Here is a 20,471-nt window from a genome sequence, read left to right as displayed (position 1 = left end):
TTTTCCATCATACATGATTACTAATTTCATAAAGCTTTAGATTTAAAAAGCCGGCATCAGCCTAAAGCACCCATCGAGTGGAGCTTAATATTCTTAGTGCCTAGTTCGCACCAAGCTCGTGTCGAGTTGCAGAATGTTCAAAAATACCGCACCAATCGCAACCGTAGAAAAAGCAACCGAATTTCAAGTCAATAACAAATGTGACATCACTTATATTTTCACCGGATATGGCGTCACTTTCTTTCGCACCGGAAGTGTTCCCTACTCGCACAGTTGGTGCTAAGACGTACAGACCGTTGATGAACTGCCATTTTCTGAACGCATGGGCTTCAATGAAAGCTTCGTTACCACGCGTACACTTGGGTTCGAACAACAGGGAGCACGCGGCCCCAAACTTCTGGTCACGTGCTTGATGAATCTACAACACTGAAAAAAAAAACGCGTGCTTTAATAGAGCATGCAAACCATCCTAAAACGCGCGATTTTCTATAGCATGAGCTTTGCATGCGCGCGATGGATGCTTTCATGAAGTGTTACTGACTGCAGACGGCTAAAAGGTAGTTTATTTCAATTTCAGTGTCCTAAAATGAAATCCACCCTGGCGTCGTAGTGGCTAGTGCGCTGCGCTATTAAGTCCAAGGGCGCGGCATCAGATCCCGGCCTCGGCGACCTCATTTCAGTGGTGTCGAAATGCAAATACCCCGTGTACCGTGCAACCAGTGCCCGTTAAGGAACCCTGGGGGATCAAAGTTAATTCGGAGTACGCAACTACGGCATGCCTCGTAATGATATTGTGGATTTGGCATGTAAAAACCAAGAAATGTTTCTTTGAGGTCCTGAAAATAGAACGTAGCTGCCTTCTCCGGACTCGTCATAATAGCCATCCCGAAAACGTCTCTCTGGAGAACAAAATAGTGCGACGTTGAGGACTCTGATGCAACATTTTCACGACTGCACGTGCGTTTTATGAAACGCGGAATGCAGACGCATGTACGCGCCGCCTACCCAACCGTGGTGTCGACCAACGTAGGCGCCCGTGTGAAATTGAGCAAACGAGAGACGAGTCTTTTGTCGCCCGCACTTTGGAGCTTCACGTAAACACTGTGACGTCGGTCACGCAGGGCTTGCCTCACTCGAAGGTTACCCACCCCTGCTAGAGGGAATCTCGAAACCGGGAACTGTGTGATGGAGGTCACGTGATAATAAATTACTGGGAACGAAATCATGCATGCACCGGCTCCTCTTATGGTTCCCTAAATGGTGCGTATTACCTAACAGAAAAAAAAATCACTCGGGTAATTCGGTATTTGTACTTCGTTAGGTTGTGTAAATGTTCAGAAAGAATCTGTTCAATATCGTTAAGTCGAATCAGCGTCACTAAACTGCTAAGTGAACCATTGCCTAGATTTCCCCTCTGCAAACTCTACTGCCAGTCTCGTCGCCATCAGGAGGGCGCGTCTATGGGGGTATGAGCCATTGATTAAGGGGGTGTGAGCCATTCGACTGTTGCTTTATCGATGGGGCGGACACGTATAGTTCGTACACCCGAAGAACAACGTGCGTACGAGGAGCGCCCGAGGGAACAGAAACGAGAATGCACACGGTGCCGGCGCGATACGACCACCGATGAAGAACGTTCCCGCGATGCGGAACGAAAACGAAGATCGCCAGCCCGGGCACCTCCGAACGAGCAACGACGCCAGACTCGCAACGCAATACGGCGGGGGAGCTATCGGACTGGCCGAGCTGACGACTTCAAAGATGCAGTGCCATGTTGCGACGAGAATTTTGGATTTAATTGCGAAGTGTGCGACGCTCTGTGGTTCTAGAACGACCTGACGAGGATCGGAAATGTACGAGACGTGACTAATCGGGACCGTGCACTACAAGTACTGCCTCGTACGTCACCAGAGGTTACCGGCGACGTGGCCGATTTCAAGGTGTGCGGGATGCGCAAGGAATTTCCGCTGGGAGGTGTGGTGCCCCAGAACTCGACCACGAACGCATACGTTTGCCCTCGGATTACGGAGCCTCTGCCGAATCTGAATGCACTAGAGGCACTTTGCTTTTCGTTTGAGATCTTTGACTGTCGCCAGCTTTCGCTGCCATTACAACGTCACTGAGTGGAATGGTTGACATTTTCTTTCTTTTATACGCAATGAAATCCAGTATGGCGCAAAATCTGCCTCTCGTCGTTTCATCGGTTTCATTGTGCATAATGAGCGTGTACACGTCATTCTGAGGTTTCGACTGTTCGCGGTTACCGTGACGTTATGTGACAGTACGTAAATTATAGGCGCGGCCAAAATTTGTTTGACCGATTGCAGAAGCCCGACAACGGAAGTAGAATAGGAAGAGGTTAGAATAGTTTTACCTTTTAGCGCCCATGCACGATTGCAAAGTGCCTTCCACAGCGATACTAAAATATTCGCCGACCCTTACAATACTCGCGAATGCGAAATTAGACCGTAGCTGCATACGCATTTTCATTACGAGATATAATGGCTGGCGCGGACGAAACGTCTCATGCGGCTCATTGCAAACGGAGCGATGTGCGGCGCGACTGCCTCGCTAATCGGCAGATCGCGAGAGGCAGCGCGTGGGCAACGCGTGGACACGATTCACAGCAGCCGCCGCAGACAGACCCCCGCTAATGCAGCGCTTTGTTTCCACACAGACAGCGCGCGCTACTCAGGCGCCATCTCGCAGCCATCGTCGCCACAAAGCCCATCTTGCACGGCACTACGCTTTATTTCTAACGCTGTCTCCTCCGCTTTCCGCCTCATGGTTCCGCTGCACCCTTTCCCAATTTCCTCCTAGCGCTCTCTTCGCTATGGCAGGCTTTCGGCTCCCGCTGCACTCCGCGTTCGCCTTCATCGTTCGCTGTGCTCGTTCACTCGGTTACGAGGGACAACGCCGACGCTCGCCGCATAAACGGTCGCCTAAGAGCTGCGAGTTAAAACATATCAGAGATTGCAACGGGGCGCGGCACGATGTGTTTTGTGAGCAGAAATGATGCGTGTTCAAAGCATGGGGAAGCAGTATTGCTTTGCAGAGCTTAGCGTTTGTAACAAACCACATTAAAGGCATCGAACACCAATTTTAAAGCACTCTTCTTCTTAACGCGATTGAAAGCCCATGTGAAGTATCTACACCTGTAGCAGTTCATTTAGATATCGTGTACAAACATTTAAGGCGCAATTTCTTTATGTAGAATATACCTTGTACTTATTATGGTACTGACGCGGGCAAAAGTTTTAATATCAATGCAATCAGCACGTGACAGAAACTGAGCAATTCAAGACACGCGCTGGTTAGGCGGATAAATAGCTGTTTTATAAAAGGCTGCGATTGTGGCCTAAAAACTGCCGCAATAACATTTCATTAAGGTTGAGATTCACTATGTTTGTCTGGTGCGCAAAATTTTCTGCTGGTAACATATGAAACGGTCTAAAATATGGTAGCCTTGACACTTTGGGGGCCCGGAAGCACATCAGGTGCAAGCGAGCAGGCAGAGCAAAGCCATCCCGATTTTTAAATTTTTTTTCTTACTGAGAGGCAATCATCGCAAGATGGGAACATGGACACACATGCGTGTCCGACCAATGGAACAATCGACTATCGGGGAAGTTTTGTGGCGTTAACGCCGCGGCGCTGACATACCCACCCCCTTTCCCCGAAGTCGAGCCGGCCACTTCGCATCGCCTCCCGCGAGTGATAGCAGCTCGAATTAAACGGACTGTAAACCGGAAATTTTCTGAACAACAAAAATAGTATGGGAAAGCCTAATGATGGGGATCTTCGGCAAGACCTGCCAGCAAAAGGCTGGTGGTCAGAAGCGTAAAAGTTTATCATGCTCTGTTTCGGTGTCCGAGTGGCCAATTCCTAACCCCGACCCCCACTGTCTGCGCACGCATGCGTTGTCATCTTCTGGTCCACTCAGCGGCGGACAGAGAAAGTTCTTTGTGGCCCCGCTGCTGTAACAGCACCTTCGGGGGACAGGCACTTCTGATATGACATCCACGCGAAGCGACCTTAAAGGCTGAAAACATGCTTAGCTTTGTCGCCGCAACTAAGTGAAGAAACGAAATCTCCGAAGTCTTGGCAATCATGTAAAATGAACTCCACAAAAGCAGAAAAGTGTTCCCGCTTTGTTATTTCTGATACCTTCTACTTGTTTCAAGTGCAAATTTGCTATTGAAATATGTACCAAACTCTTAGCAAAGGGGAAAATCCGTCGGGGCACTGCTAGATTTAGATCGTGCCTGCCTGTCTATTCTAAAAGCAATATTTTTTTGAAATCGTCAATATTCATACACGGGGTGCTGAATACTACTTTTGTATGTGTTTACAGCAGGCTCAAGCTTTCTGGGTCCTTGACAAAGTTTTTCACGGCCCAGCGGTTTCACATCCTGCAAATGCTGTCCTTGACATCGTCAAGCACGAGGTATCGTCGCACGTGCTTCCAGCAGTCCTCGATCAGGTCATCCAGCTGCATGCGCTCGTCGCTCGGCGGTGGATGGCAAATGACTCGCTCCCTGACCACTCCTGCGGCCCGCATAAATCCGTCCATGCTTTCGGTTCTTTTCAGGCGGTCTCGCACCAAGACCGTGAGCTCTGCTTTGCCGATACGGGCCTTCATGGCAACCTCGTCCAGTAGGGCAGGATACCGGGAAACTCGCTCCAGGGCTCCGGTGACGTACCTGCACGTGACCAGTGCTGCCTTTGGAGTAACTGAAATGTTTGCATGGAGTAGCGGGGTGTATACGGCTTTAAGCTTGTCTACGGGATGTTACCGGTAGTTTGCGCACCTGTTGCATTCAGTGCAAATTGCGAGTGTTCAGTTGTGAAGCCGAGGCTCGGATGATGGCAAAAAGAAAGCTATAGGCAGGTCAACTTTCGATGGCATAAAAAAATGCCGCACTGCTGAGGAGAAGACGGCCGTGTCTATAAAAGAACAAAAGCGGGTGGCTGATATCATAGCTGGCTCGAAAAGGAAAGAGTGTGGTTTGGGTCGGTCATGTGACAGCGTAAAACAGATAGATGTCCGGTAGTCTGTTAGAGCGAGAAAAGGGGTATCTAGAAGAAGCTCTGACGAATGGGGTTGATGATTAGATGTGATCTTGAAATAAAGTTTGCACACATGCCATAGAAACGGCTAACGAAGACCTAGGGAACTACTGATCACTGGCGGAATCCATTTACCGTGTAGTGAACCTGAGGAAGAAGTTCCCATTTATTACGGTTTAAAGCTTGGAGCAAAAAAAATAGCACTATAGGCTCATTCCTCGGTGCGTTAGCTATATCACGTTACTTGTGAGAGCAGGCTCAGATATGAGCACTGTTGAAGTGATGCTGCAAGTGTCGCCAGAATTGTCCATTCTCATCGGAAATACACTAACTTACTTTTTTAAACTTTCTTATGAGCCCCCGTCTTTCGCAAATAAGGAAAAAAAAACTCTCCGAGAGAAAATGACGGCAATGATAATCAACAAACAAGTACCATAACTTTTGTATCTAACTTAAGCTACTACGCTCTTCAAGATCGAGCTTTCAGGATGCTATTTTCTACCTGCGGTACCTTGTGTATTGTAGGTGCCTGTGCAAAGAATTCCGTAGGACTTATCATAATAAGTATACACTTTCACTTGGTGTGCATAGAGTGTACACAGAATTATTATTCACAGGTTAAACGCAAACAATCAACGTATTCAAATTTTCCACGGTAAACAGATTTTAATAGACAGAAAAGTGGACATACGTCTGCAAGGAAACCCTGCATGGCGACAATATTCAGGAAACAGTGCTCCGAATGAGGGGTCCCCATGTATTACAGCTTGAAACCAGTGCCCGAGGTTCGTTATGCTTATTTGAAATTCAAAGCACGCCGATTGCGCACAGGTCTTTGAGAGGAAAACGACAACCGCATATACGCGAATAATTTTGGTGATAAACATTCCTTAATACAAGATTTGGCTCGAAGCCAAATTCAGTTCCTTAGTTCAAGCGCGTGTAGAACGCATAACGACCATAAGATAACTGCTGAACAGATTGGAAATAAGTTTGTCACATGTAACATAGAATAAATTCTTGTGACAGCAGAAAAATTATTCCCCTTAGGACCTAAAATATTTTGCATGAAATGCTGAAAACAGCAAATAGGAAAAAAAACAATCATGAAGAACTCATCACGATGACCATGTTAATGCGATTGCACTTAAACGATAGCGGTATCTATCACACAGCTTTTATATATTGCTCTGAACACATCATGACACGGAATTGTTATTTGGCGCAGGTTACTGTCCCAAACAATGCGTTGCCTAAGTTTTCCATCGTTTTCAGGTGTAACTCTGACACTCGGTAGATGCTCTAATACCCGGAGCGGCAAAAATTGAACGGTTTACCCTAAAATCTCATATGTACCTTTAAAAATGTAACTTTTGTACGTGTCTTTAGTGGTACTTCTCGAAGGGTCTCTGCTTCAGCTGCCTTTGAACGGGATACCGTTTACTAAAGGGGTGCGTTTTTTAGGGCCTACAGTGTAGCTAAATGTTTTTTTTTCCTAATGGGCGCCGTATGCAGGTCACGTTGTGAGCGCTATTTGGCTAAGCAAGGTGGCAGATTCAGGAGATGTGGCTGAGAGAAAACGGAAATGATTCTACCGCACTGAGAACGGGACGACACAGTTTCTAACGCAAAGCGCTACGTCGTTTACCTCGTATACCTACCTGTCGCAATCTGAAGCCTGCTTTATTCGAGCAGCTCGTGCGACCAGACCCGAGTTTCGCAGCGTCGCCTCTCGCACAGCCAGCCAGTCACCTGCGGCATCGGCCTCCACGCTAGCCCTGCAATCCACTTCCAGCAACGTGCAGTTGTCCGCAATGCCCTTCGACAGTCTTCGCACAAAGGCGGTGGTGTCTCTCGCGGTCTCGTTCGTAAGGACTACCGAGCTGATGCTCCGGCTTCGTTTAAGTACGTCCGCCAAGCCCTCCATGTCTCGACTGGTCAGGCATCGATGGTAAAGTGTCAGCTTCCTCAAGCTCTTGTTTCGAGACAGGGATTCTCGCACGACCGACCACCCCGGATTAGCGCCGCCGGCCGCGACCAGTTGGGCCTCGCACAGAACGATCAGCTCGAGCTCTCGCAGCACCGTCGTGGATTTTAAATATTCGGCCAGTGGCATAAAGAGTCGCCGGTTGCCGCAGCCTACGGGGATGCTCAACTTCGTCACGTGCTCACAGCTTGGAAGTAGATGCAAAGCGACACCCAAGAAGTCGTTGGGTTCCAACCGGGTGAAATGAATCGCCCGGAATGCTTTGCAGCGTATCAAGTCCACGTCGGCGTTGTACTTGTAGGTTCCGATAGAAACTCTTTTGTCGGAGCCAGTTGTCGTGAGCATCGAGCAGACTGGTCGTAGCAGTTCACCGTGAAACCGTGCGTCGATGTGGACCTTCTTTAGATTCCCTTTTTGCGGCAGCGCCGTGATAAATGTGGCCCATTGTGATGGGTGGAATATCTGCAGTGGAAGGCCCACTTCTTCCAGTGTATCATTTTGAATGACTCCGCGGACCCAGCGGCCGTAAACGTCGTGCAGCTCAGGCACGCGTGTGGCGGCGGTCGATAAGGTCAAGTTGCGTATTACGCGATTTTCGCTGATCACCCCGGCAACCAACTCCGCGATTTCTTCGTCTCCGGTCAACACGTCGATGGAGAGCTTCTCGATACTTCTACTTTTCAGCACACCTTCAAGAATAGCCCTTTGGGTTACCTTATTCACCACCCCGTGAATTGTAACTGCATTTAGAAACGTAGTCATGCCAAGGTATTCGACTAAGGCGCGTGGGTAGTACTCGCATTCGAATTCGCAAATCTGCAAGTCTAGTTTTTTGAGCGCGGATTTGCTGAAGAATTCTCTGACGAAAGTCTCCGCTGCCGGTTCTCTTATCGAAAAGCCGTGTAGATGTAGGCTCTCCAGAGACGATGAAGCCCGCTGAAGCGCCGACAGCGCTGCTACAAATTCTTCCGTGAAACCCTCGTGCCATAATTTGGCCTTGCAGTGAAGTGTTTTTATGTTTGCCAAACTGGGTATCAATGCACAAACGGGACTTAATGCCTCCCATTCCTGGATTTGTAGTTTCACGGTCTTGATCCCTGAATTATGACGAAGAGCCTCCAGTACGTAGAAGTCTGGGTTTGTCTCAATGGAGAGCTTGAGGTCGACGGAACCAATGCAGTGATGAGTCCTGAGCAACCATCGAAGAGGGTCCTGGTTCTGCGGCGGCTGACGTAAGTGAACATTACCAGTAAAATTCACTAGGCACAGCTGGCCAGACATGTCTGCCTGTTCTCGCAGTTCAAAGTGGGATGCCAGAAGCAGCTTGTTCCAGGTCAAAAGCTTGTCGGCGATCTGGCATGTTTGGTTTTCGGCTCCCGTACAAGGTACGCAGTGGTCGGTGAGGTCACCTTCGAACCCGATCGTGTCGGTGTTCATGCCGGTCTGTTGAATGCTGTTTGAGGTCATACCTGGGTAGCCAGCAAAGTCTGGCAGGACTGTCACGGAGGCTTCGGAGTTCGCCACAGCAACTGCGTATATATTACGAAAAGAAGTGGCGAAAAGAATATTCCAATCATTGGGAAGTTTTTCCTCCCCTTTTTACCCACAATTTTCACATTTGTACATCTCACTTTTCTCGCTGCGTTAACTTCTCGCATAGTGCATTCTTGACGTCGCGGTTCGTTGCCTGTTCACACTGGCGCCATTCAGATGGCGAGTGAACGCAAAAAGCATTTTCGTGTTTACATTTACCTGCACATTTCTTAGTTAAAGAGCAACATATTTTATGTGCTGAGCTGGCTTTGATGCAAAGAAATGCTGATGAAAGCGAGGGAAACTTGCCACAAAGCTTATAGCTGGTTCACTAATATTGTGGAGCGAATAAGCAACTGTGGATTGCCGAATTATGGGTTAAGTGAGCAATTATTTACTTTACGAAGTATTGCCTCCCATTACATTTCATTGTTCGTTTCTCTACAAATGCACTCTCAATACCTTGCAAAAATCTTGAACACTTAATCCAGTTTTTCTTGATGGGGCACTGTTTTGGGTGTTCCAGGCTTAAGGAGCCTCAGGTAGGCTAAACTAATCTGCGAACCCCCGAACGGCACATCTTTTTTCTCGTGTTTTGCTTTCTCCCGCCAAACCCTGCCCCTTTATTTAATACCTAAAGGCTACAGCTTTGAAATGTCTCGCAAGAATGGTTAAAAGAGATGCGGCGACGGCTGCTTCTGGCATTGCACAACCTAACAATCGTTGAAGTGAGCATTAAGCTAAACCATCAGAGGTGGGTGCTTTTCAAGAGGGGTTCGCCATTGCCGCTCTTGCAAAGATGTAAGCGATCAAGACTGTAAGCCGCGACTTGGGGGGATCAAAACTCTAACCAGAAAGAAGGACAGAATATCTCGCGTGCTATCGGAAACCCTTATCATGGAGAGAGGCGGCAAATATGCCTCAGCGCCACGTCAGTCTACCAGCGGGCCGGTGAATTTAGAACATTAAACAAAAGGCCACAATATGAATTCTGCTCACCGCAATCTACGGTTTTTCGTGTGTGTATTCGGATTTTTTCCAGCAATCATGAATGCGCATCTGCTAGGTGCCTTCCTTATTGATAAATGTCACACGTATCTGTTTCAACAAACGTGGTTGGAGTCAGAGCCCATCCTATCATATCTTTCTTTGTCATCGCCAAGGAATGTAGCGCTGCATTACATTCTTTGACTCGTGGACTCCCATATAAATACGCGAGAACCGAGAAATTCGCTTTTACAGAAATCACTGCACTGGTGATGTCGGCGTTTGGCGCATTTAAGTGAGAATGGTAAAATCCTATGACTGCAGGAAAGCAAATTTTGATTGAGGGTGTCAAATAAAACATGGTCCTAAATTGTCAAAATGAAAAAGAAAAAACAACTTGTGTGCGGAGATTCTTACTCAGCAATAAAAAATTATTCAGCTCTATAGACTGCACATAATATTTAATCTAAATCGGACAGGATTGTAATACATATCGCTTCAAAACAGGACACTAATTTTTGTGACCATTTGCTCAACACTTCTAAACATTGCAATAGTTCCACGTAAATTGTAAATTCAGATATTATGGGCGCTACAACGTAAAGCTGTTCAATCTATTTCTATTGAAATGATGCGATAAGCTAAACACAATTGCTCAAACATTCCTGAGCCACCCCTACTTTGCTTTTATGGCATGCAACGTCACATAAACCGCGAACAACTCAACTGATACCTCTCCACGATTACTATGCACGATTAGACCAGAGGAGCGAAAAATAATTATTTCAGATTCAACGCATTTTTCGCAATTAGCCATTCGCTATTGGTGAAAAGCTTCCTGGCTGCGCGTACTTGAACCGCCTATCACGCGACGCCACAATACAGCGAAAAACTAACGTCTGCGCACAAAAAATGCATTGATATGCCGAATAAAACTGAAATTTTCTGTCAGAGTAGCTTGAGGTTGCTCCGTTCTTAAAGGAATAGAAGGTGGCGGCCCCGCGATTTCTCCGACCATGGCTACTTTGAGCTGCCTGAGAAAATGGATCGAATTGCGCATAGTAAAAGTTCTCGCGTCTCTTTGCCAACTTGTCTTCACTGAGGATCTCGTTTAGTGGCATTTTTTTGGCATTCCATTGTACGCCGTCGCTATTTTGACCAGCCACATAAATCTAAGCAAGGGAAAGCGGGCACCACCTTAGCCATTCGGTCATCTACTTTCACTGCTCTAGCTCGGCCCCAACAAAACCTTCTATACAGTGCTTCGTGCTCCTTGCCTCTTGAGATCAGGAAAGCCTGTCAATGTAGGTAATGCCATTCACTTTGGAACTAAACAAAAGTAACCTTCTCTGAACAAGGAAGGTGTTTGACTGGGCTGTCCATAAAGCGCGGCGAGTCACCACCTGATGCTCGCGTTGGCGGTTACGTAAACTAGGCGTCAAGAGATTGGAATTAAAATAGATTTGAACAGTTTTACGTCATAGGGTCCTGTATTTGTCCGCTTCAGACGACATAACAAACGCAATTTACAGAACCACAATGTTCGGGCACGTTTGAGGATTTGTTAACTTCGCGTTTCCATAATTGTAAAGATTACCAATTTACAACAGCGTTTGCTCAAATGTCCATGCCCTGACTTAAACTTTAGCTCTTGATGCAGTCACTATAAATTACATTTTTTTTCTTCAAATGCAACAACCTTTATTCAAATATGTCCAGTTGTAGTCTCATAAAATTCTGTGTGTTTCACATTTATGTGAAGAGACAGAGACGCCACCGAATGAGTAATTTTTGTTGTTGTTTGTGTTGTTACTTCATTTGCCATACTTCTTTTTTTTCTGAACCAGAATCAGTCGTTCGTTCGCGCGGGTGTGAAATATTTCTGCCAAAAAATACCGGTTCCGCAGCCTAAGTCATAGGTTACCAGGAGAGCCTTTTTATCTTTCTACAGTAGGCAACTAAGGGCAGTTAGAAACGCTCCGAAAAAAAGACATTGCCAAATTATTCCATTTTAGCGGGTTTGTCAGCGTCTGTTTAATAGCAACTGAAGTGAAGCAAGTGAAGTGAAAAGCAAGTGAAGCCCCAACGGCAGCCTCAATATCACACGGAGAAGGTTGTTTACTTGGAAGCGCCAGAACTGCGTCCTGCTCTGACGCAGAGTAAATCGCTTTTGGTTCAAAGCCTACAAGCTGAAATTTAATCGATGAAGATGACGAAAGGAAAAAACGTCTTTCAGAAACGTCGCTTCCGCGTCAATCGATAAGCATATATGTATATATCGATAAATGAATACGAGAAATTCCAAAAGTACCAAACGTCCTCTTGCCAACGCAACGCATGTGGTTCGCGCATCGCTCTGTGGTCCTCGGTGTCCTTGAGCGAGTACCCGCACTGGCGGAGGTACTCGCTTCACAGCGTGCCCAAGCCTGGCCTGCTCGGCGTGCTTTTTTTGTTTCAACGCATCTTTCTCACCATCACTGAGTGGTCGCCTATAGGTACCACGGGGACAACCGAAGTGGCCACACCTATACTCACCATAGGCAACTTGCTGTAATGCGCCGTTGTGTATAGGCAAACGGCGGTCACGAAGCTGGGACTTGTAACTACGAATGCTGTTCACGCGTTCCGTTCCCGCACGATTTCCATAGCGGAATCTGGCGAGCGCATACGAGCTGTGGCTTCGTTCTGCCGAAGCGCGAGCTGTCGCGAGGAACAACGACGGTGAAGAAGCACGGGACGCACGTGCGGAAAAATGTTTCGAAAAGCCCGGCTCGCTCTGGAACGAGGCAAGTATGCGTACTGTCGGTGCCTTATACTAGGGCACAGCCTCGCTGCTGTGCTCGCGTTTCAGGGCTGCCGTGCTAATGCTTAGGACACCACGCGGCTGTACACAGTAAAATAATTTACACCCTAAAAATTGAACAAGGGTGTAAATGTGTCTACTACTCCTACCCTAAGGGTGTTATCGATATGACGAACACCCTAAGGTTGCGAGTCATAGACATATTTACGCCCTTTTTCACTTTTTAGGGTGTAAATTACTTTACTGTGTACTCGACGACACCTGGTTCGACTGCTCAATCGGGTGCACATTATCTTAATTTTATAGGAAAGAGACGGGACAGGAACCTACCTGTTCTCCGTTTCATACTCAGCGTGCAACGCCGTGGAAAACTAACGCAAGAACTTCGATAGTCTAACCCACGGTATTCAGAAATGCATCATACATTGAATCCCGGGTGCTTGACTTGACCCTGCGTGAACATGCCGAAGACACTCACTGCATTTACCTCGGCGCGTTCACGACAGGCGTCCATTAGAATAAGTTAAGCACGAGCTTCAATTCGAGATGCACTTCTGAACGAGATAGTAAATGTACAACTCCCGGAATTTCGAAGGTGAACGTTGATGGTTTGCGCGTGTTCCCACGAGCCGAGCTCCTGGAGGTGCGTGAAACGCCGCGATGGGCTGCAAATTAAATGAAAGAAGGAACACCGAAAAGAAAGACAACGAAACGCAAAATGATCTGAGACAATGCAATAACTGTTGTAAAACATACTACGCATTCAATTCTAAGGTTATAAACTTTATTTACGCTCAGCATTAGGTGAAAAAAAGAGGAATCGCGTGTGATTGCTGTTCGAACGCAGCTACTGCGAGAAGCATGGCTAGCTAGCGTCCACGGCTTTGCAGGCTGTGTGTGAAACGGAGTACGCAATGTGGCGTGAAATACAAGGTAGTTGTGGGGCCTACCCTGTTTCGATATTCCCTTCAATGTTTTCACCAACAAGCTGCTGGTGGTGGTGGTGGGAAAACTTTATGAGTTATTGAGAGGGGAGAGGGGAGTAAGAAAAAGGATAAGGTGGGAGGGAAGCGGTTGGGCGGGTCCCTATTCCAGGACAACAGTGATCCTGGCTACTCTCTCCGCCTGGTGCAAGAGGTCCCTTTGGGCCCCCAGCCCCGTCCAGGCGAGGAGGGTCTGCCACAGCTCCCTATTGTAGGTAAGCATCTCAGGCGAGTTCGCTTCTCATGGTCTATTTGTACCATCCCACGTCGCATGTGGCAGCGACGGCGACGCACCGCACCCTGGACAAGCACCGGCATTTATTGTGGGATTCAAGTGGTCTGCTCTTCACAAGTTGGGATAGGTGTGCGTCTGTATTCTTCTGTATGCGCGGGCTTCTTGTACCCCAGTTGCCGATGCGGCGAGAGGGGGGGGGGGCAAGGCGCTCTCTCGTGCGACGTTGGTGTTCGAGGATGTCTCGGGCTGTAAGTGGACTGTCTTGGAAAGGGCTATGGTTCTCCTCTCGGTTTGTGCGTTCAAGAGCTAGGGAGTGTGCCCTCTCATTGCCTGGGATGCCCTCGTGCCCAGGACACCATATGATTGCATGTTCTTTTTGGAGTACATCGCCTAAGATTCTCTTGCGATTCGTGGCAATCTGCCTTGCATGTACATTCTGCATGCTTCTTGAGAGTCGGAGATAACCAGCGCCGAGTGCCTGGCGGTGTCGGTGTGTTCGATTGCCATCGCGATTGCTGAAGCTTCAGCAGTGGCTGTGCATGTTGTGTTTATTGAGGCCGTTATTTCGGCTCTTTTCTGCTGCGTGTTGCGAACTGCTACTGTGACGTGTCCTCTAGAAGTCCGAGCGGCGTCCATGTATTGCCCTTTTGTTTATTCCCAAAGCTTTTGATAAGTTGCTTGGCTCGGGCTTGTCTTCGGCCTTTGTGGTATTCGGGATTCATGTCCAAATCCACCAGATACCATTCCTGATGTGGCCTGGTATCTGGTGGATTTGGTCAATACAATGTTGCGGTTTCACCGAATGTCTTAGTCCAGTCAGTAGTTGTTGTCTGGCTTGTGTGTGACACGGGCGCTCTGTCTGATTTATTATAACCGCTGCCTTGAGCTCTTCAAAGGTGCTGTTAACTCCTGTGTCGCGTAGTCTTTCATTTCCGGTGTTCACCGGTAATCCAAGCGCCACCTTGTACGCGCACCGTATGGTCTGGTCCATCATCTTGATTTCTGTGCGATTTAGGTTTTCATAGGGTAGAGCATATGTTATCCGGCTGATGACAAAAGCTTGAACGAGTCGTATCGTTTCGCTTTCGTATAGGCATCTCCGTTTCTTTGCGATTCTTCCTATTAGTCTCGCTATTTTCTTCGTTGTCACTATCAGGGTCGCGATAGTGTGATCCGCTCGCCTGTTGCTTTGGATCCAGAGGCCCAAGACACGAACCTTGGTGTTTTCTGGAAGCATTCAGTTTTCTAGTTGGAGGTGTAGGTTTGGCTTGTTACGGTAGTTTCGTCCATGGACTCTGATCCATTCGGATTTTTCTGGTGCACAGGCCATGCCGTGTTCTGCCACGAAGTGTTGGACGGTGTTGATGGCTTCTTGTAGGGTGCATTCCTTGTGGCCTAACGATCCTTTGTGCATCCATAAGGAGATATCATCCGCATAGAGCGCGAATTTGAGATCTTGGATTTGATGCAACTTTCTCGCCAATTTTTTCATGCCAATGTTAAACAATAATGGAGAGAGTATAGCTTCCTGTGGAGTTCCTTTGTTGGGGAGAAGGAGGTTGGGTGATCGCACATCTTCTAAACCTGTCGTGGCAGTCCTACAAGTTAAGAATGATTTGACGTAGTCAAAAATTCTCTTTCCGCATCCCATTTCTTCTATTTCCTCCATGATGAAATTATGGGACATAGTGTCGAATGCGCTCTTTAAGTCCAACGCCACCACTATGTTTTCTTCACCAGTCACCACGTTGTTTGTTACTTCGTCTCTTAGCCTATTGAAAACATCCCCTGTTGAAAGAAGTTTGCGGACACCGTACATGTACAGCGATAGGAGGTTGTGACTTTCGATATATTCTGTTAATCTGGTGAGTATCACTTTTTCAAACAGCTTCCCAAGACATGACGTAAGTGAGATTGGTCTCAGGTTCTGAATAGTTTTCTGTTTTCCCAGTTTATGGATTAGGATTATGCTCGCTTCCTTCCACTCCTGTGGAATGGTACCAGATTCCCATATGCCCTTGTTGAAGTAGTCGACTAGTCGTTCTAGTTGCTCATTGCTGAGGTTGCGCAACATCGCCTTGGTGATGCTGTCCCCTCCGGGTGCTGTGTTTCGTCTGAAGTCCTGTGCCGCTGCATACAGTTCCGCAACCAAAGCGGGCTCATTGAGAGGTTTGTTTGCCGGCCCTTTCTAGCTGAGAGATTCGACGATATCGCCTCCTGTTTTAATGCATTTGTCCCACAGCGCTTCGATCAGTTCATCGGGGTCACCTTTGTATTCACCTACAAGGGTGCGTATCGTTCTCACTGTTGCCGTCTTTGTAGAGTCCGGGGCTATTATGCTACGTAAGATAGCCCATGTCTTAGCGGTGGATAACGTCCCTCTCAGTGAATCGCGAAATTTGGAGCCAATTTTCCGCTTGCAGCTCTCTGGCAAACCCATTGGCTTGCTCAGTTAGCGTTGCTATACTTGCCCTCAATTTTCTTTTCAGTCTTTGAGTTTTCTTGGTTAAGCTGCGCCGGCCCTCCCACAGGTGCAGCAGATGTGGGTCAACTGCAGCTGTTTTCGCGTTAATGGATATGTTTCGTGTTGGGGCTTCGTTTGCGACTTTGAGTTCCTTTGCCCAGTCCTCAGCTGTGTTGGGGGGTGTTGTGGACATTGGATATTTCCTGTACGCCGTCCACTTTGTGATTCTGGCCTGCTTTGGTGGAAGTTTGAGGCGGGGTGTGGTCATTGAATAGTTAGTAACATAGTGGTCACTTCCGAAATTTTCGTCTAAATTTCTCCATTGCCCATCCAATATGTTTAGCGTGAAGGTTAGGTCGGGTCAGGTATCCCCGCGCACGCTATTTCCTAATCTAGTAGGTGTTAGTGGGAGAGTTCCTAGTTCTAGATCATATTTGTCTGTAATTTCTTTCAGGCTTCCACGCATTCTTCCAGGTGGCGTTTAAGTGCGGGGATCTCCAGATTAAGTTCTTCTAAGCTTTGCATGAGTTGCCTATTTTCTAATACGTTCTTTTGGTATTCTGAGTTCGATGTTATGGGAGCCGTGGTACGAACCATCCCGGCCCAGCTCACTATGTTGTCGGTGGGTTCCTTCTTCCTTGCTGGAGTGGGAGATCTTTGCCTGGATCCTATAAGAATGGGCTGGTGGTTGGAAGGGGGGTGGTCTGAAGTGTCAGAGTCCTTATGTCGCCTTCGTCACTCTCTTGATCGGGATCGCTGTCCTCGTGGCGAAGCCGCTTGTAGGTATTCTTGTCGCTTTATAGGCGGCCATCCGTCATCGTCCGTTTCACCCATGTCGTACCACCATGGCCTTGGTACAGGCTCCTTGATTGGAGTTTTGAGTAGTCTGGAGGAAGACTGCCTATGCGTTTCGTTGTACTACCGTGGCTGTTTCTACCGTTTCTTGCAGTCCTTCGAACCGGCCAGATGTTCCTTTCCACAAGTGCATCAAGTGGGTTTACATTCGTTCTCTGGCTCTGCCTCCTTAGTGCCGCACTTGCTGCCTACTGAGGTACGGGGTTGAGGGCACACGCCCATCCTGTGGCCTGTTTGTATGCAGGCGTTGCAGAATTGTGCGGTGTTCTTGCATGGGTAACAGGGAATTTCTCCTCCCGTGTAGTAGACAAAGCGTGGTATCATGGGGCCATAGAAAGTAATGACCGCTGTCTTTGTTTCCCCGAGCATACGCGCTCATAGTATTTCCATTCCTTGCGTTCTGATGCGCAGGTTGGCTGGTAGTGTTTCCGGACTCGTGTGCGGTGCCAATCCGTGCACTGCACCTCTCTCTGTTTCTTGTCCGGCCGTCACGTAAGCATTTACTGCGTGTTGTTTGCTGTTGATAACGAGCGTCGTTATCTTCCTGACTATATCTGCTACCTCTTGTTTGGGGGTAGATATGATAACGATGTTTGATCCTGTCTTTAGTCGTAAAAGGAAGTGTTCCCCTCTCATCTTCCTTTGTGTGGCCACGGTGACCGCTTCGGAAATCTGCGGAGCCATCACGTCATTATTTGGTAGCCCTTGATGTGGTCGGACTATTATTTTGAAGTCTTCCTTTGGTAACGGAGGTAGTCTGTTGGCTCGTGGCTTTTTCTTCATCGGCGGTTTCTTGGCTGGTCCGCGGTGCTGGCTCGACGAGTCGTCGGCACCCCCTGCTCCCATGGATTTTCTTCCAACTCTTGCGAGAGCCTTCTTCTGGCGAACAGTTAACACCGTTTGCCAGTCTCCTTCATTCTCCTCCTCTTGCCCGACGCGTGTGACGGGCATATCGGTGTCTTGTAGGATGATACTATCCCCTTCGTCGGTGCCTCTGTACTCTATTTGTTCCCGGTCCAGGTCCGAGAGCATCGCTCCTTCTTTTAGTGGTTCGTGCGAGCTTGAAGCTTCAATGTAGTTTGGTTTAGGCGTGCTCGTCGTAGCGTTTGTCGCCCCCGTGGGCGTCGCAGCTCCGGACGCAGCCGGCGTCGCCATCTGCGGTGGCAGCGCGCACGGCGTCTCCCGCGAAGCAGCCAGCAATCCGCACACGTGTGGCTGGCGCGTCCCGGCCCGTATTTACGAAAAGACGAAGGGCTCACCGCTAACACTGGTATGTGCAGAGTCCTTAGATGTTCCCGAATCACGTATTCCACACGACATTCAGCACACAATAGGAAAAACTGGTCAAAAGATGCAAAACCACGGAGCTCCATGCAGAGCCCACCACTCTGCTATAGGCTCCACATCGGCATTCCAACAACCTGCTTTCTCGCATTCCTGAGGTGACTACCGCTGCAGGATAACTTCACAAGACAGACAAAAACGTTTCCCACAGTAATAATGCCCTGACAACAACGCGTCGCCTCTGCTGCGGGTTAAGTTAAAGCAGTACACCTATTTGAGCTGTGTTAAGTGAAAAGTGCATTCATTACTCACCGAGGCAGCTACCACGATCGGGCCAACCAGGTCACACCATTCAGGGCTAGCTGCGGCGATGTTCTGCTTCTTGGCAGTGTTGATGATGATACCTTCTGCAATGGCACAAACCATCCTAGAGAGATGTTTCCTATGGAGCGTGTGGCTCCTACCCACTGGAAGCGTTTGGCCAGAAAATTAGATGATCACGCGTTTCGCTTTCCCGTGCTAATACTGTCCTCCTCTTAGAGCGCCACTCTTAGGTACTCGATCCTGTGTTGAGCGTCAGCGTCGCTCTGCGTAACCGCGCGAACGCGCTCGTACCACTGTTTGCGCGTTCGCCGTCGTATTCTTCCACAGGTGACTCTGATGTCGCTCACCCCGCAAGCGTTCCCATACTGTCCCCCCCCCCCCTCCTCCTCTGCCGAGGCACTGGCGACAGTGGCCCACTGCCACTCGGTGCGGTATTTTCAGTCTCAAACTCTTTGCCCCAATACATCGCGAAATGAAAAGACGTATCGCGCTCTGCTCACATTTCGCATTAGGGAGTATCCTAATCGTGGGACTTTATTTGTGTGTAAACAGAGCAAGAGCAACATGCGGACGAAGACGCGTAGTGCTTAGAGCTTACCGCAGTGATTTCCGGGATGAGGATCCAAAAGACGCGCGCAATTAATTAGCGAAGCAGCCCACTGTTAATGGGAGCGGTGTTCGCGTGTCAATGGGCCATAGGTAGTCCCGTCTCATGAAGAAATGTTACTCTTCGAAGAAGGAAGCACGCGCAGCGGACGCCAGCGATCGATCAGCTTTTTGTGTGACGCTTTGAATTTTCGTTTCGCGTAAACATTTTTTCGTGTAATGTCGTGTACGCGTGTGCAAAGAAGTCGTACGCGCCAATAAATATGTCAGTTGCAAGCCCACGCTTGTGCCTTCTCCTTTCCGCCCCCGTGTTGCCTTTTGCTCTGTGAAGGAGACGCGGGGGGACTTTTATTTCATAGTGACTGGGAATAACTTCACAAGGTTCATTCCTGGCTCCGACGCATGCTGTGTCGCTGGTGGTCATTTTTTGCCGACCATGCATATTACGGCACACCGACCATAATAACCACTGCCTTCCGCTGGCTGATTCCAAGACATGCCTGCAAATTTCGCCGCCTTATCATACTACCTATTTTGAAGGTGAGAACTTTTTAGGATAGGAAGAAAAAAAATTGAGCAAAATCGGTGAAGGAAACATTCCTTGATGTCGGCACGGTAACACATCCAGCTATGCTCTGTTGCGATCACAATTATATGGACGCTGTCGGCGTTACCGTGAGCCTCCGCATATTTATTTTTCTTTATTGCAGGCTTTGACGGTATACACAAACAATACACTAAAGAGAAAACGCTTTAGCAAGGATATTTAGATCTTTGTGCTGTATATGATAGTTTACGTAGCCATACTTTTCCTATCACTAAAGTTGGTCGCACAAGATCTTACATTCTCGACAAAATTCTTCCTCAGGATTTCGAGAATGACAGCGCAAAAACAAATGTAATAAAACATGGCAGTGCCAGCGGATGCTTTTTATCTTAAATATTTTGAAACTAATAAATAATTAATATGTTAAACTATCATAGTTCAAAGTTCAAAGTGATGTAATTTTAGTTGCGTGGTTCTTTTAGGCTGCAATTTCTCCGGAATCGGCCCACGAAAGAGGTTTCAAATATACTCGATAAAGAAATATAGGGATAAGTTGCAAAAACAGATTTTTCCTTTACCAAATAAACATAAAGGAAACTGTCCAACACGTCAGGATTTCAACAGAGCACAACACCTCGACCACCTAACCGTGAGGCCACGGGTGCCTGCCGGTTATGTGGTTATTATTGTTATTATTATTATTATTATTATTATTATTATTATTATTATTATTATTATTATTATTATTATTATTATTATTATTATTATTATTATTATTATTATTATTATTATT

General features: G+C 47.7%; 2 protein-coding genes across 5 annotated transcripts in view; one reads left to right on the top strand and one right to left on the bottom strand.

Moving 5' to 3' along the window:
* LOC135918671 (tyrosyl-DNA phosphodiesterase 2-like) overlaps positions 1–20,471 on the top strand; it is a 281,692-nt gene that overhangs the window by 115,914 nt on the left and 145,307 nt on the right. The window lies entirely within an intron of this gene.
* Positions 4,223–18,780, bottom strand: LOC135918667 (uncharacterized). The gene is made up of 3 exons (XM_065452313.2): positions 18,514–18,780; positions 6,732–8,586; positions 4,223–4,703 (listed from the first exon to the last, which is right to left on the bottom strand). The coding sequence occupies exons 2-3, from the start codon at positions 8,522–8,524 to the stop codon at positions 4,406–4,408; spliced, it is 2,091 nt and encodes a 696-aa protein (XP_065308385.1). The 5' UTR covers positions 8,525–8,586; positions 18,514–18,780; the 3' UTR covers positions 4,223–4,405.

The sequence above is a fragment of the Dermacentor albipictus genome, chromosome 6 (assembly GCF_038994185.2).
Source record: "Dermacentor albipictus isolate Rhodes 1998 colony chromosome 6, USDA_Dalb.pri_finalv2, whole genome shotgun sequence".
In the NCBI taxonomy this organism is placed as follows: domain Eukaryota; kingdom Metazoa; phylum Arthropoda; class Arachnida; order Ixodida; family Ixodidae; genus Dermacentor; species Dermacentor albipictus.
This window is presented reverse-complemented; position numbering and strand designations above follow the sequence as displayed.

Excerpts from the sequence above, each read along its gene's own strand:
- LOC135918667 (XM_065452313.2), bottom strand. The coding sequence starts at position 8,524 with ATGACCTCAAACAGCATTCAACAGACCGGCATGAACACCGACACGATC. Across the intron at positions 4,704-6,731 it reads CAGGCTTCAGATTGCGACAG|GTACGTCACCGGAGCCCTGG; the intron begins GTAGGTATACGA and ends GGTCACGTGCAG.